Below are 12,717 nucleotides of genomic sequence, written 5' to 3' on the forward strand. Positions count from 1 at the left end.
CTGCCATGCCTGAAGTGGGGAGATCAGGGGCCCACATGGCTGGTTCACACATGTAGCAACACCAACTGGTGCTCCCCATGCTCCCTGCAAGCACATCTCCCAGTGGACGTGGCTCTTTCAGAGTGGATTTGCCTGTCCTTTCAGGGAGGGGTCCCTACTGTATATCAGGGGGAACTGGTGCCTTTCTGCCACTTGGCTATATAGAACTAGTAATGGCAAGCCCCCTACAGGCAGTGTTAATGTTAAATTGCCAAAGTTGAAGGGCAGATGAAAACCCGCAGGTGTCAGAGCAAGGTTTATTCCTGGACGCCTACATCCCATCCTGCTCTGCACAAGTTCTATTAAAAGAAAGAATTGAGCCACACTGAGCTGTGACTGACCCATTTCTCTCCTTTGCCACCTCAAAGTACAGGTTCCAAAAACAGGAACACCTCAAACTCGCCTCAGTTACTGTGTAGTTCGGATGCAGCAAGTGTCGGATGGCCACATTCAGTGTGCCTCTAGGTGCGGGCAGCGCTGGTGCGGTCCCAACCGCTGGTTCTAGAGCAACGTAACAAACTTTAAAAAAGTATTAAAACAGACTGTTTATTACAGCATATGATGTGTTATTAATTTACACAATGATATATAAAAACAGCCGTTTGTGATGTACAGTAACTTGACAGTGACAGGAATATTAAAACTATTGATATTCATGCACATGACATGCATAAGTTTTTAAAAAGCGCTTTTACACAATATACTGAAGAGTTACTGAGCCTTTCCCAGCTGGTCCAATGGTTTCTTCTGGAGAGCAATGTATCATTCTGGCGGGAGTCCCACACATGGGATGCACATTGGGGTCATCCATAGCAGAGTGCCTTTTGGAGAAGGCAACTCAAGAGGGAGATTAAGTGAGAGCCCTTTCTATTATTTGAATTACCATAGCACCTAGGAGCCCTAGTTGTAGACCTGGGCCCCAGTGTGCTAGGCACTGTACAAACACAGGTGGAGGGGGAGGAGGTTGCAAGAAGAAGAAAGGTTTACAAGAGGAAATCCAGCCAGACAAAAGGTGGAACATAGTCAACATGCAGGAACAAGAGAGAAAAAATATTAAGGGATAAGAACAAACATTAGGATCCTCCACTTATGACTTTAAGCTGTTGATCTCCTGGTATTACAAGACCCAGAGTTGGAAAGAATAGGCAAGGAAGATCCATTCTTGGGAACATTATTATTTTTCAAAGCCTTCTGATACTATGCACTTGAAGCTGTCACCACTGAAATGGCAGGTTTTTTAAAAACGAGTATAATGTTTTTTATTTCCATGAAAAGGCACTAGTATCCACCCAAGATTTGAAGCCGTGTCATAATTTACCTTAAGTTTTAAATATTTGTATTAAAAAAAAAATCTATGAAACTATTTACACAAAAGCACCTCATTTCTTTAATTAGAAGCAGACGCGTTCCACGCGGACAAGTCATTTCATTAGACAGTCGTCATCAATTTGAGAGAGCCAGATCGGAAACGAAGGATTTTCTTCTTGAGGTTATGCGAGGCTTTAATTTTGACAAAGGCCTTTGCTGCATTTTCGTGCAGCTCTGGAGCGGCCACCGTTTGGATAGGAAGAGTCTGGACAAACTGAGACCAAATAAGCCCCCCGCTTTCATCGGAGTCACTAGTAGTCGTGCTCTCCCCAACGAACTCCACCTCACTCAAGCTGGACTCGCTGTCTCCAAAGCAGTTTGTCGTGTAGTTACTCTGCTCATCTTCACTGGTGTCCACTACGGTGGAGTGGAACAGGGATTCGCATTCTGCTGAATACTCAGAGTCACTAGCAATGTAAGCGTAGGGGCTGACGTACGGAAGGGGAACTTGTGAATACACCCCTATGGCTTCTCTCCTGTTTCTTCTTGCCCTTCTCAAGGCTTCCTCATAGGAAATCTCTGCTGAGGACTTCCACCGGCGATAATCTCCTCGCTTGTGTTTAGGTTTGGCCACAACTACTTCTCTGCTATGTCCGTGAGATTTGATCACAGTTTTATGGAGGCCAGTGTGCCTGCTTGGAAAGCTTGGCTCCAGCTGTGAATTGCTGCTTTTCTTCCCTCTCACACAGGGCTTTTTAAGTTTCTTATTTGTATCCAAGTCATCAGGGAAACGACACTTTTTGCCAATTGGCTTGGTTTTCTCCCGCATGGTGGGCGCATTGCTTTCCAGCAGGCTGGCCAGGTGGGACCTGTGTTTCAGAGTAGAGCTCTTCAGAATTTTGACACTTTTGGTGCCTTTGTGAAGCTTAAGGCTTTGCTGTTGAGCTGGTATGTACTGAGCACTCACCAGCAAGCCTTCATCCAGGCTCTGAGAGGAAGAGCCCTCACTCTTGAAATCCAACGTGGGTCTCTCCTCCAGAGGAGGCGAAGTGGGGTGAGCTGCTTGCAAGCGGTTTTTTAGCAGTAGCTTTTTGGGTGGGTGGGTCACTTTATTCTCCTGCTGCAGTGCTGTATGCCTACCAGGACTTTCTGTAGGAGACTTAGCAAAGAGTTGGCCATTTTCCTTTGGGATATCCCCTGTTGTAGCTACAGGACACCAGTTTAGTTCTTGAGATGCTGGTTTGACGGTCCTTGACAGATGTTTGCTTTGAAGTTCATTGACAGCGCTTGGTGGGTAGGCTGCAGCCGGAGGCACCTTTCTGCTTTCCAGCTGCTCCCCATTAGATTCTTTTGACCGCTGATTTAATGGCGAGAAGGTGCCATTATCCAAAGCGGTTGTTCCACTGGAATGCAAACATGCTTGTTTGGAATTCTTCAGGTTCACAATGTTAGGATGTGAAACAGCCGCAGTCTGTCTAACACACATGCTCCCATGTCTCAAAATGCCTTTTGTGGGGTCAGCATTCAGACTTGTTCTCGGTTTGTTAGTCCTCACAGAATGCGTCTTTTTCTGAACAAGGCTCAAGATGTAACCCTCTAGTTTTTTGTTGGCTGAAGGACAGGGTACAGACCATGAGCTCTGCAGGAGAAAGGAATTGCCTGTTTTTGCTGAGTCTAGTTCAGCTCCAGTGCAAACATCATTAACATTGCAACCACGTCTCTCTTCTTCTCTCAGGGGATTACCGGTCACAGGAAGAAGAAACATTGGACTCTGCACGGCTACTGCATGTAGGGGACTGGGGTAACGGTACACGTCATTCCCATTTTTAGATACTAAGTCACACTGATACTTTGGATGTACATCTGCAACCACATCAAGGGAATTGGAGTGCGTTGTGGAGAGCGAACGACAGACAGCACCTGATGCTGGGTCCTCGTGCTGGCTTTCTTTATTGTAATCCATCCAGCCTACGAGATCTGAAATGCATTTGAAAAGAGTTTAAAGATGCTGCCATTGTGTAGTTCCGCTTTTAGTCTTTTCAAAGATATTTTTGAAGACTTTGGCCTGGTCTACACCCACACTGCTTTAACTAGAGCAATATAGTTGAAACTCTACAATCCACCATAGTGTGGATTCAGTTATACTGGTATGAAGATGCTTATTCTCAGGTCTACACTATAATGTTTTGTTGGTAGAGTAACAAGGTGGGTGAGGTAATGTCTTTTATTGGACAAACTTCTCTTGGTGAGAGAGAGACCAGCTTTCGAGCTTAGCTATGTCAGTCAGGGTGTGGAAAAAAACAAATTCCCCTTGCGACATAAGTATGCTGGCAAAGCCCGCTGTGTAGATGCAGCTATGCTGACAGAAGAGTGATCCAATAAAAGACATTACCTCATTCACCTTGTCTCTCTAATATCCTGGGAGTGACACGGCTACAACACTACAGCAGACAGATTGGCTAACGTCACTGAGGGAGATGGTGTTACTATACATGCAGAAAAACTTCTGTTGGCATATGCTGTGTCCCCACTAGGGGGTTCTGCTGGTACAGCTATACTGATATAGCTAGAGCAGCACAGTCTATGGCTATGTCTGCACCACCACGGTAAGTCGACCTACGCTGCACAAATCAAGCTACATGAATAATGTAGCTGGAGTCGATGTACCTTCGGTCAAGTTACAGCAGGGTCTACACCGCAGGGGGTCGACGGGAGAAAAATCTCCCGTCGACTTACCTTACTCTTCTCGTCGGGGGTACAGTACAGGGATCGGAGAGCAATCTGCAGTCGATTTGGCAGGTCTTTACTAGACCCACTAAATCGACCCCTGGTGGATCAATCTCAGAGCGTTGATCTCAGCTGTAGTGTAGACCTGCCCTATGTAGTGTAGTGTAGCCTAGCCCTTATAGTCCCATACAGAAAGGGGAATAAGCTATACTGGTATAAGGCGCCTTTATACCAGCAAAACTGAATCCACACTAGGGATTGTAACAGTGTAATTATATCAGTTTAAAAAAAAAAAAAAAAAGAAATCCACACCTCTAAGCAACATAGTTATACTTGTACAAAATCTGCCTTAAAGAGCCTTCCACTTTGTGCCAGAGGCCTCTAGAATTCTAGAATTGACTTTTACAGCATCCACATGGACTGTCAGATGCAGAACCGTAGAAAGCCCGAGGATGTGTGTGTTACAAGATATATTGCACTGCTAAACCCACAACTAACCAAGAGGGAACAAACAAATTACACCAGTAAAATTGTTAACAGTTGGCTGAAGGGCAATATTAACCATCCTTTTCTTTAGGAACTTTAGGCTGATCACGGACTTCCATCGTTTTTACTTAGAACTGCTTTTATAGGGCTTCAGAATTTTCAAATTCTGTTCAGGAAAAGATGATCAAGAGTCAAAGAACACTCATAAGAGAATCTTCTTGGGAGGGGAGGGGAAGGGGATGTCAAAGACAAAGAATCTTTTGACTGAAGCCCAGGAGTGGGAGTTCAGAGACACGGGGTTCTATTCCCAGCCCTGCAAGAGACGTCCTCGGGGGCTAGATAGTTAGATCAAAATGTTCCGATCTGAATGCCTTACTAAGGCCATATTTAGGCACCTAAGTAAGAGGGCTGATTTTATCAAACATGCTTAACCCCCGCAGTTCCCATAGATTTCAGTGGGACTATATAGGAGAGGAAGTGCTGCTCGGAGAGCAAGAATGGGTCTATCAGGAGCGTAAGAGAAGAACAGCTGACTTACTGTAGGTCATATCACAGTATTTCTTAAATTCTCTGTTACAGTCTAATATTCACAGCAAATTGTCAAGAGGACATCCCTGAAACATGCCACTGTGGGAAGTGGGCTAGACTGCCATAATCTGTTGAAGAGTTTCATATTTCCATTCTGTATAATGAAAACCAGCAATGTAATCTGCTGTAGATCTTTGTGCAGGATTGTTTTTAAAACATGCTTGATAATGAAGACCTATAGATTGGTGATAGGGAAATTTAAACATCAAGCAGGCCAGAGGGTAATTTGAAAGCTGTCAACATCTCAGAATTGCTACAAAGTCACATTTCTAGGACAGACAAACTTGAATGATTATGCTCTGGATTCCTAAATACAAAAGTTCACTCATAGGCATAGTTTGACTTCTATATTTGGGGGACGGGGATGGGGGACGACAACAGCTCCAGTCAGGCTTAGGGGGCCTTGCAAGGGGGGTGGGAATCTAAGCCTGCTCAAGGCTTGCATTGGGGGCGGAGCGGCTGCAGAATGGAAGTTCTGAACACCAAGCAATACATGACTGCTTGTAAGCATCCTCCAGGATCCAAATTGAAACAAGGTCCTATTCAACCCCTCTTTCCAGACCTATACAACAAATAAGAGGATTCTTGCAACAGAAATCTTGTAGTAACCAGCCCCAATATATAACCAAGACACACATACACACTGAGATTTACATCTTTAGACTAGAGTAACTGGAAATTCAAACATCCATCTTTCCCTTACCAAAGACAGAGAAACCTTTTCCATTATTCATAATGGCCATTTGTCCATGTGACACAAACCCAGCACACACTTCATCACAATTGTCCATGCGCTGAAGACAGCGGTTAGAGCTGGGAAACTATTAGTCGCTTGCTTTCATAGGCACAAATATGCACTACCCATAAATTAATTTGGTTCAGGTGGGTTTTTTTACTTTGGTAAAAATTGTTTTTTAAAAGGAAGTGATAGGAAGTTATACAATGAATTTGCTTGTGTGTATATGTACCACTGCCCTTTACTGGGCAGAAGATATCAGAGCTGATCACGGGTTTATAAGTGCTCACAATTCACACCAATGACTGAAAAAGTGGCAGGAGAAATCTATACCCCATGCCACACATATGCGACAAATACATCAGTCAGAGTCTTTCTGGATTATTTTATATTAACACGTAGTTTAGCAAATGAAAAAAGGAAGAGTTAATAGGACCCTGCTAGCTCCAATGCAGCATTTCTACTGATAAGCCAAAGCCACTCGCTGGAGTATGGTGTATTATACTGGCTTTTACTGTACCTGCAGATTTTGGGCGTCCATCCAAGATATTCAAAGATGTCTCCAAAGGGCTGCAAAAACAGGTGCTGGAATGGCAACTGGATAAACACTCACTGAAGACTGAGTTAGAAGAATTGGAAAGTGATCCAGAGGCCCCATCACTCAGCTCATAAAATCCTACAAAAATAAAAACTTTGGTTTATTTTGGTTCTCTGTTTATTATGCAAAAAATGCCCCTCCCCCACCCCTAGAAAAGCAGTTGAGTTTCTGTGTATTTTGGCTCACTGGATCTCAGACAATTTATACCATTTCATTCAATCATCCAGATTAGTTGTACTATACAGTAATACTATAATACTGGGACAATTTCTGTTTATTGAAAATAAGGCAGTGGGATGTCACAGTCTTTGAAATATTAATATCTCAAACAACTTTTAAAAGCCCACTTGAAACCAAAACACTACAGATTGTGCTAAGAAAAATCTGGCTGTACTTGCCTTCAAAGCTCATTTAACAGGGTATTAGGTCTCTTGACAACCATTCTACCAGTATTACTTGGCTACGAGACTGTCTACAAGTCTCCTTAGCCACTGTTGCTGCTTCCTTCCTGTACTTTTTCTTGCAACCCAATTCCCATAAATAAAAGAAATGAAGCGTTCTGAAAAAGCTTCATCTATGGCATTATTTTTTAAAGAAAGAAACCCCACTTTCTGAAAAATCAGACACACGACTGTGCAGCATGTTCTCAATAGTCCTGAAATTTTCCTCTGAATATACTGTATGAAGTCAGTAATGTTTGCAGTGGCAGCTGAATTTTTCTTGGTCCCACTGTAACATCACTGATGGCCACACTGTGGACCTTTATCATTCTCCGCTGTTACATTGCTGAAGGTTCTTCCGTTTTATAACCGGTTTATAACCAATTGCTGGGTGGATCTATTTTGCAGCATATGGGGCTTACCTGAACTTGGGCGACTGTCTGTCTCAAGGTGCTCATCTGTAGTCTTTTCTACATCCAGTCTTAGATCACTTATCTGTTTGTCTAGTTCTTGCAGCTGATTTAATAGACCAGCATCTCGCCTTCTCAAACAGTTCTGGAAAACAAGAAAAGCAACATGTCACCTTTGTTGTCCAGAAACAAATGGGCCACAAGTATCAGCTGAAGAATAGCTTGTAAATTCCATGTCAGTTCTTTTAAAGGGGGGGCGGGGGGGACACCACAGAAATCTTGCCTGGAAGTTCAGGATAAAAATTCAGCTGAACTAGAATGCAGACATTTAATTCCAATCGCTCTCATTCTGTTGCACATTATAATCTTATATTCTCAAAGCATAAGGTAAGATTACAGGAACCAGGATCAGGGTCCTTTCATTAATTTGACAACACAATAAGTAGGAAAAATAATCCCTTCTCTTCCCCCATTACAATTGTATTACATTATTGTAATAAGACTGTTTAAGCTATTTATGAAGGTAATTTTGATGATATACAATGGGCAATAAAGAATGATTTTGCAAGAAGCTCATTAACCCAAGGTCAGTGTAATCAGTTTCTCTACATATACTACAACCGTATCTATCCATCGTCCGTCCAGTTGCGACAGTTTTTATACACACGGGCACATACACTTTTGCATTGCACCCAACAGTATTCTGATAGGTTTCTGAGTGTAGATGCTCATAAAGGGCCCAATCCCAAAACCATTAGGTCAAGGGGAGCCTTTCCATTGGATTCAATGGGTGTTGGATCAGGCCCAAGACTGAAAGGCTAATAGCATGAGCTAGACCAGTGGAATTCAACCTGTGACCCAATCAGCACACAGTTGCAGCCGATGTGACATCCTCAGGGCCATACAGGTAGTATATATATATTCTGTGGCTGCGGCCCACATAACACAGAGAGCTGCAGAGGTGGCCCACAACGGTAAATAGGTTGAGAACCACTGAGCTAGACGGACTAGCACAACGCACTACTGCTTGGGAAGGGCAAGCACATTATTTTTCCACTTCTAACATGAGCCAGGATTTGGATCCAGCCCAGATCTGCAGAGGTGACAGGTTTAGAGCAGGAACTCATTGCGCCACCTACTGACCCAGCCCCCCTCTAAAGAAGGATTGGGAATAGTGCATCTGGTTCAAATTTGGAATGTCAAGTGCACAAATTAAAGTGTTACCACAGACCCCCAATTCCGAGTAATAATTCCTGTTACCTTACTGTGGTCATTTGGCAGCTAATAATTCCTGAACAGCCACATCGCCTTTTTAGAAGGAAGCAACCCTACTATACACATTTACTGAACCAAACGGTTTAAACAAAAAAAACAAAAAAAACAACCCTACAGAAACAATCAAGATTTGCAAGTGAACATCAAAAATCCAACCTCTCCCTTGGTCAGAGCCAATATGCACAAATGCTGAGCCAGGCCCCTGGCACAAAGAATACCATGCACAGCTGTGAGTTATTTTCACTGAAAAATGATCCACCGGTTCATGTCTAGCTCTCTCCTCCCCCCACAAGCTACAAAGCCCATTTGCAACAAAAGCATCCCTATTTTAAAGGGCCTGATCCTGAAAACTGCACAGCACTCACTACTCCCACTAAAATCTCAGGATAGCCTCTGGGCCCAATGCAACTCTTAGTCAAGTCAGCAGAGGCACGCCCATTGACTTCGGCAGCTGTGGAGTAGGCAGTACAAGAGCACCATAGGCTGCATCAGGGGCTTTTTAAAAGGAGTGAATTTATCTCTTTTGTAGCAAACCAAGGATAAACTCCTTCTCACCTCGCCTATCAGTTGCTCTGTTGAGCAATGATCAGGATTTAATACTAAAACGCCAGCACCGTATAGTGAATACATTTTTCTGGCTCTTTCATAGCTAGTTACTAGTTCTGATAGAAATTCAATAGAAGAAATGCTTTCTGCTTCACAGTCCTGAGTCTTCCCGACCCGCTCGCTTTTTTGCTTTACAGAGCGCAGGACATGAACGGATTTGCAGAAACTAGCTCGCTTATTCCACCAAGCACAGCCCCCTAAATCAAGAGGTGCCTTCTCGTTTTGCTTCAGGGACTCTTGCCCCGTTAGGCAAAGCGCTTTCACTGAGCCTCACATTTCAAATGAAGAGCCGGACCAGGGGCAATGGGGACAAGGTGAGGACAGCCCAGGGGACGGCACCGGATTAGGAAGGCTCTTCCCGAAAAGCAGTTCAACTTCATGGTAAAAAAACAAAACAAACAAACAAACTCATTTGAAGCCGGGTAATTAATCGAGCTGTGAGCCGCCCGGGCTGCTTTTGTGAGCCGTGGGGATGAGCACCGGGAGTCTGGAGGTCTCCTGCCCTTGTGCCTTCCAGACACACAACCGGCAACGACCACTTCAGATGAGGTTCCGCGGAGCTCGCCGGCTTCACTGGCACCCGTAGGAGCCCGCAGAGCCCCCCGAGAGGGAGGAGGAAGGGCTGGGGGGGATCAGACACACACGGAGGTGTCATTCTCCCCCAAGGCGCGTCTGTCCGTTACAGAGGGTCACCGATCGGGGCAATAAGGAGGAGACGGGAAAGATCAGACTGCACCAGGCACCCGGACTCTCGCGCCCTGGGAGTGCGCCCCCCTGCCCGGGACCTCGCCGGTGCGCTCCCCGGTGCTCCCCCTGTACCCCCCAGCTCGGGACCCTCGCGGTGCGCCCCCCTGGTGCTCCCCCGCCCCCCGCGCCCCCCAGCCCAGGACCGTCGCCAGTGCGCCCCCCTGGTGCTCCCCCGCCCCCCCAGCCCGGGACCGTCGCCGGTGCGCCCCCCTGGTCCTTCCCCGCCTCCCGCGCCCCCCAGCCCGGGACTGTCGCCGGTGCGCCCCCCTGGTCCTTCCCCGCCTCCCGCGCCCCCCAGCCCGGGACTGTCGCCGGTGCGCCCCCCTGGTCCTTCCCCGCCTCCCGCGCCCCCCAGCCCGGGACTGTCGCCGGTGCGCCCCCCTGGTCCTTCCCCGCCTCCCGCGCCCCCCAGCCCGGGACTGTCGCCGGTGCGCCCCCCTGGTCCTTCCCCGCCTCCCGCGCCCCCCAGCCCGGGACTGTCGCCGGTGCGCCCCCTGGTGCTCCCGCGCCCCCCAGCCGGGGACCGTCGCCGGTGCGCCCCCCAGCCCGGCTCACCAGCTGCTTCCTCAGCAGGAGGATGTTCTCCTCCAGGAACTTCTCCTCCAGGCTGCGCTGGGCGTCCCCTTCCCCGGGCGGCTCCCCGCGGGCCCCGGCGGCGCTGGGGGCGGCCCCCGGCGGGTGGCTCAGCAGCAGGCTCTTCACCAGCAGCTCCTGCCGCTGGCGCAGGTAGTCCAGCTCGCCCAGCCCGGCCAGCGTGGCCTCCAGCCGCTCCCGGGTGCGCTGCCGCTCCGCCTCCGCCTCGCCCTTCTCCCTCCAGCGCCCATCGGGCTCCCGGGGCGCCGCCGCCTGCGGCTGCCCCGGCTCCGGCTCCTTGGCCGCGGCGGCCGCCGGGCTCGGCTTCATCCCCGGGGCGCGGGCGCCTGCCTCAGCGCATGGGGAGCGCCCGGGGGGTGCCCGGGGCTCCGAGCGGCCGCGGCCCCGCGAGGTTCCCAGCCGCCGGGACGCGGCGCAGCAGGGGGAGCCGGAGCGCGCCGCCGCTCCTGCCAGCGCCGCCGCTGCACTGGGCCGGGGGCGCCCAGCCCGCTCCTCCCGCCCCACCGCCCCCGCCCCCGCTCCGCCCGCCCGGCTCAGCCCCGCAGCAGCATCCCCGGCTCCTGACGCTCTGCGGCGGCGGCGCCTCCCCTCGCTCGCTCGCTCGCTCGCCCACCCCCGGGGTCTCCCCCCTCCCCCTTTCCGCGCTCTCCCTCTGCTTTTCGCTGCTCCCTGCCGCCGCCGCCGCCTCTTCCTCCCTTCCCCTTCCCTCTTGCTCGCTGGCTGTCGGCCTGCGCTGCCCCCTCCTCGTCCCTCACACACACGCAAGCTCAGGCGACTCAAGCCCCTGTTCAAGCCTCCCCCGCACACACATTGTAGCCACCCGCCCTGGGGCAGGCTCGGTGCTGCCTTCCATTGTTAGGTGGGGCCCAGCGGTGGGACCCTTAGCACTGTCCATCTATCTAAGGGCTTGTCCACACGGGGCAGTTATGCCAATACTAGCTGAGGTGTGCATTTAAACCGCTAGAGATATACCCGCTGGCATGGACACTTATTCCAGTTCAAGAGTGGCTTTTTCCAATTCAGCTTAGGGCAGAGGGAAACAGGCACTTATACTGGAATAAGAGCGTCCACACTGGGGCTTATACAGCTATAACTCTAGATCAGTACAGCTGGGGAAATCTCCCCTGCAGATAGGCCCCAAGGTGCTCATCCTCCTCCACTGCCCTGCTCTCTCCTCCTTTAAGGAGCCTAGTGCCTCACTTCATCGGAAATGAGCTGTAGCTCAGGAAAGCTCATGCTCAAATAAATTGGTTAGTCTCTAAGGTGCCACAAGTCCTCCTTTTCTTTTTGCAGATACAGACTAACACGGCTGCTACTCTGAAACCTGCCATAATTGTAGCTGTGGACTCACAGAGAGCAGGGCCTGGGATTTGCGGGGTTGTTGGAGCCTGTTGGTTCTAGGACAGGAGACCTGAAGAGCTCTGTGGAACTCCAAAGCTTGTCTCTTTCACCAACTGAAGGTGGGCCACTGAAAGATATTACCTCAGGTACCTTGTGTCTCTCACCGGCCACGGCCTGGGACTGTAGGAAGAGGGAGTGAGGAGGTTTGCTGATTTCTGTCACCTCTAACCCTTTTATCCCCCATTCACAAGCAAAGTTCCAGATACCACTCTGGCTTCACCGTGAACTGATTTTATTTACTGTACTTAATGAGTGACAGTCAGTAACTAGGGACAAAATTCAAGATGGAAAGCCTGCAATGATTCCCTGCATTTCAGCAGCACCACTCATTACCTCCATCATCTTAAAATCATTCTCCTGCAGCCCTTCACAACCATGCTCTTTTAAGCTACGCAGAGTGACTTATGGCCCATCAACAGTACATTTGGGTACTTCGTGGCTTTTAAGGCCAAACACTTCTAAAATAAGAACACAAATGATGCAATAAGGGAAAGCCATTGCCAAGTGTGCATTGCGGGGAGTTGGGGGGGCAGGAAGGAGAGAAGAAAATGGTGATCCTTTAAACAGGGGGTGCTGACTGCTGCCTAGGAGCTGGGATCAAAGCTCCAGAAAGGCATTGCATTAATTCAGTGTGCCAAGACAGCTGTAACGAAGCAAACTTTGTACAGTATGTAAACTAATTACACTCTGAGATCGGCCATTAGGGTGTAGTGGGCATGTGATTGGCGGGGGAGGGGGGAAGGAAGCAGACGCTGAAGAAAA

General features: G+C 48.7%; 1 protein-coding gene across 1 annotated transcript; it reads right to left on the reverse strand.

Annotated features, from left to right (window-relative positions):
- Positions 1-566: 566 nt before the first annotated feature.
- DACT1 (dishevelled binding antagonist of beta catenin 1) lies at positions 567-11,006 on the reverse strand. Its single transcript, XM_084632390.1, has 4 exons — positions 10,516-11,006; positions 7,345-7,477; positions 6,405-6,560; positions 567-3,324 (listed from the first exon to the last, which is right to left on the reverse strand). Exons 1-4 carry the CDS (start codon positions 10,861-10,863, stop codon positions 1,469-1,471), a joined length of 2,493 nt encoding a protein of 830 aa, XP_084488516.1. The 5' UTR covers positions 10,864-11,006; the 3' UTR covers positions 567-1,468.
- Between the last annotated feature and the right edge of the window lie 1,711 nt (positions 11,007-12,717).

The sequence above is a fragment of the Lepidochelys olivacea genome (genome assembly GCF_965140295.1).
Source record: "Lepidochelys olivacea isolate rLepOli2 genome assembly, chromosome: 6".
NCBI classification, from domain to species: domain Eukaryota; kingdom Metazoa; phylum Chordata; order Testudines; family Cheloniidae; genus Lepidochelys; species Lepidochelys olivacea.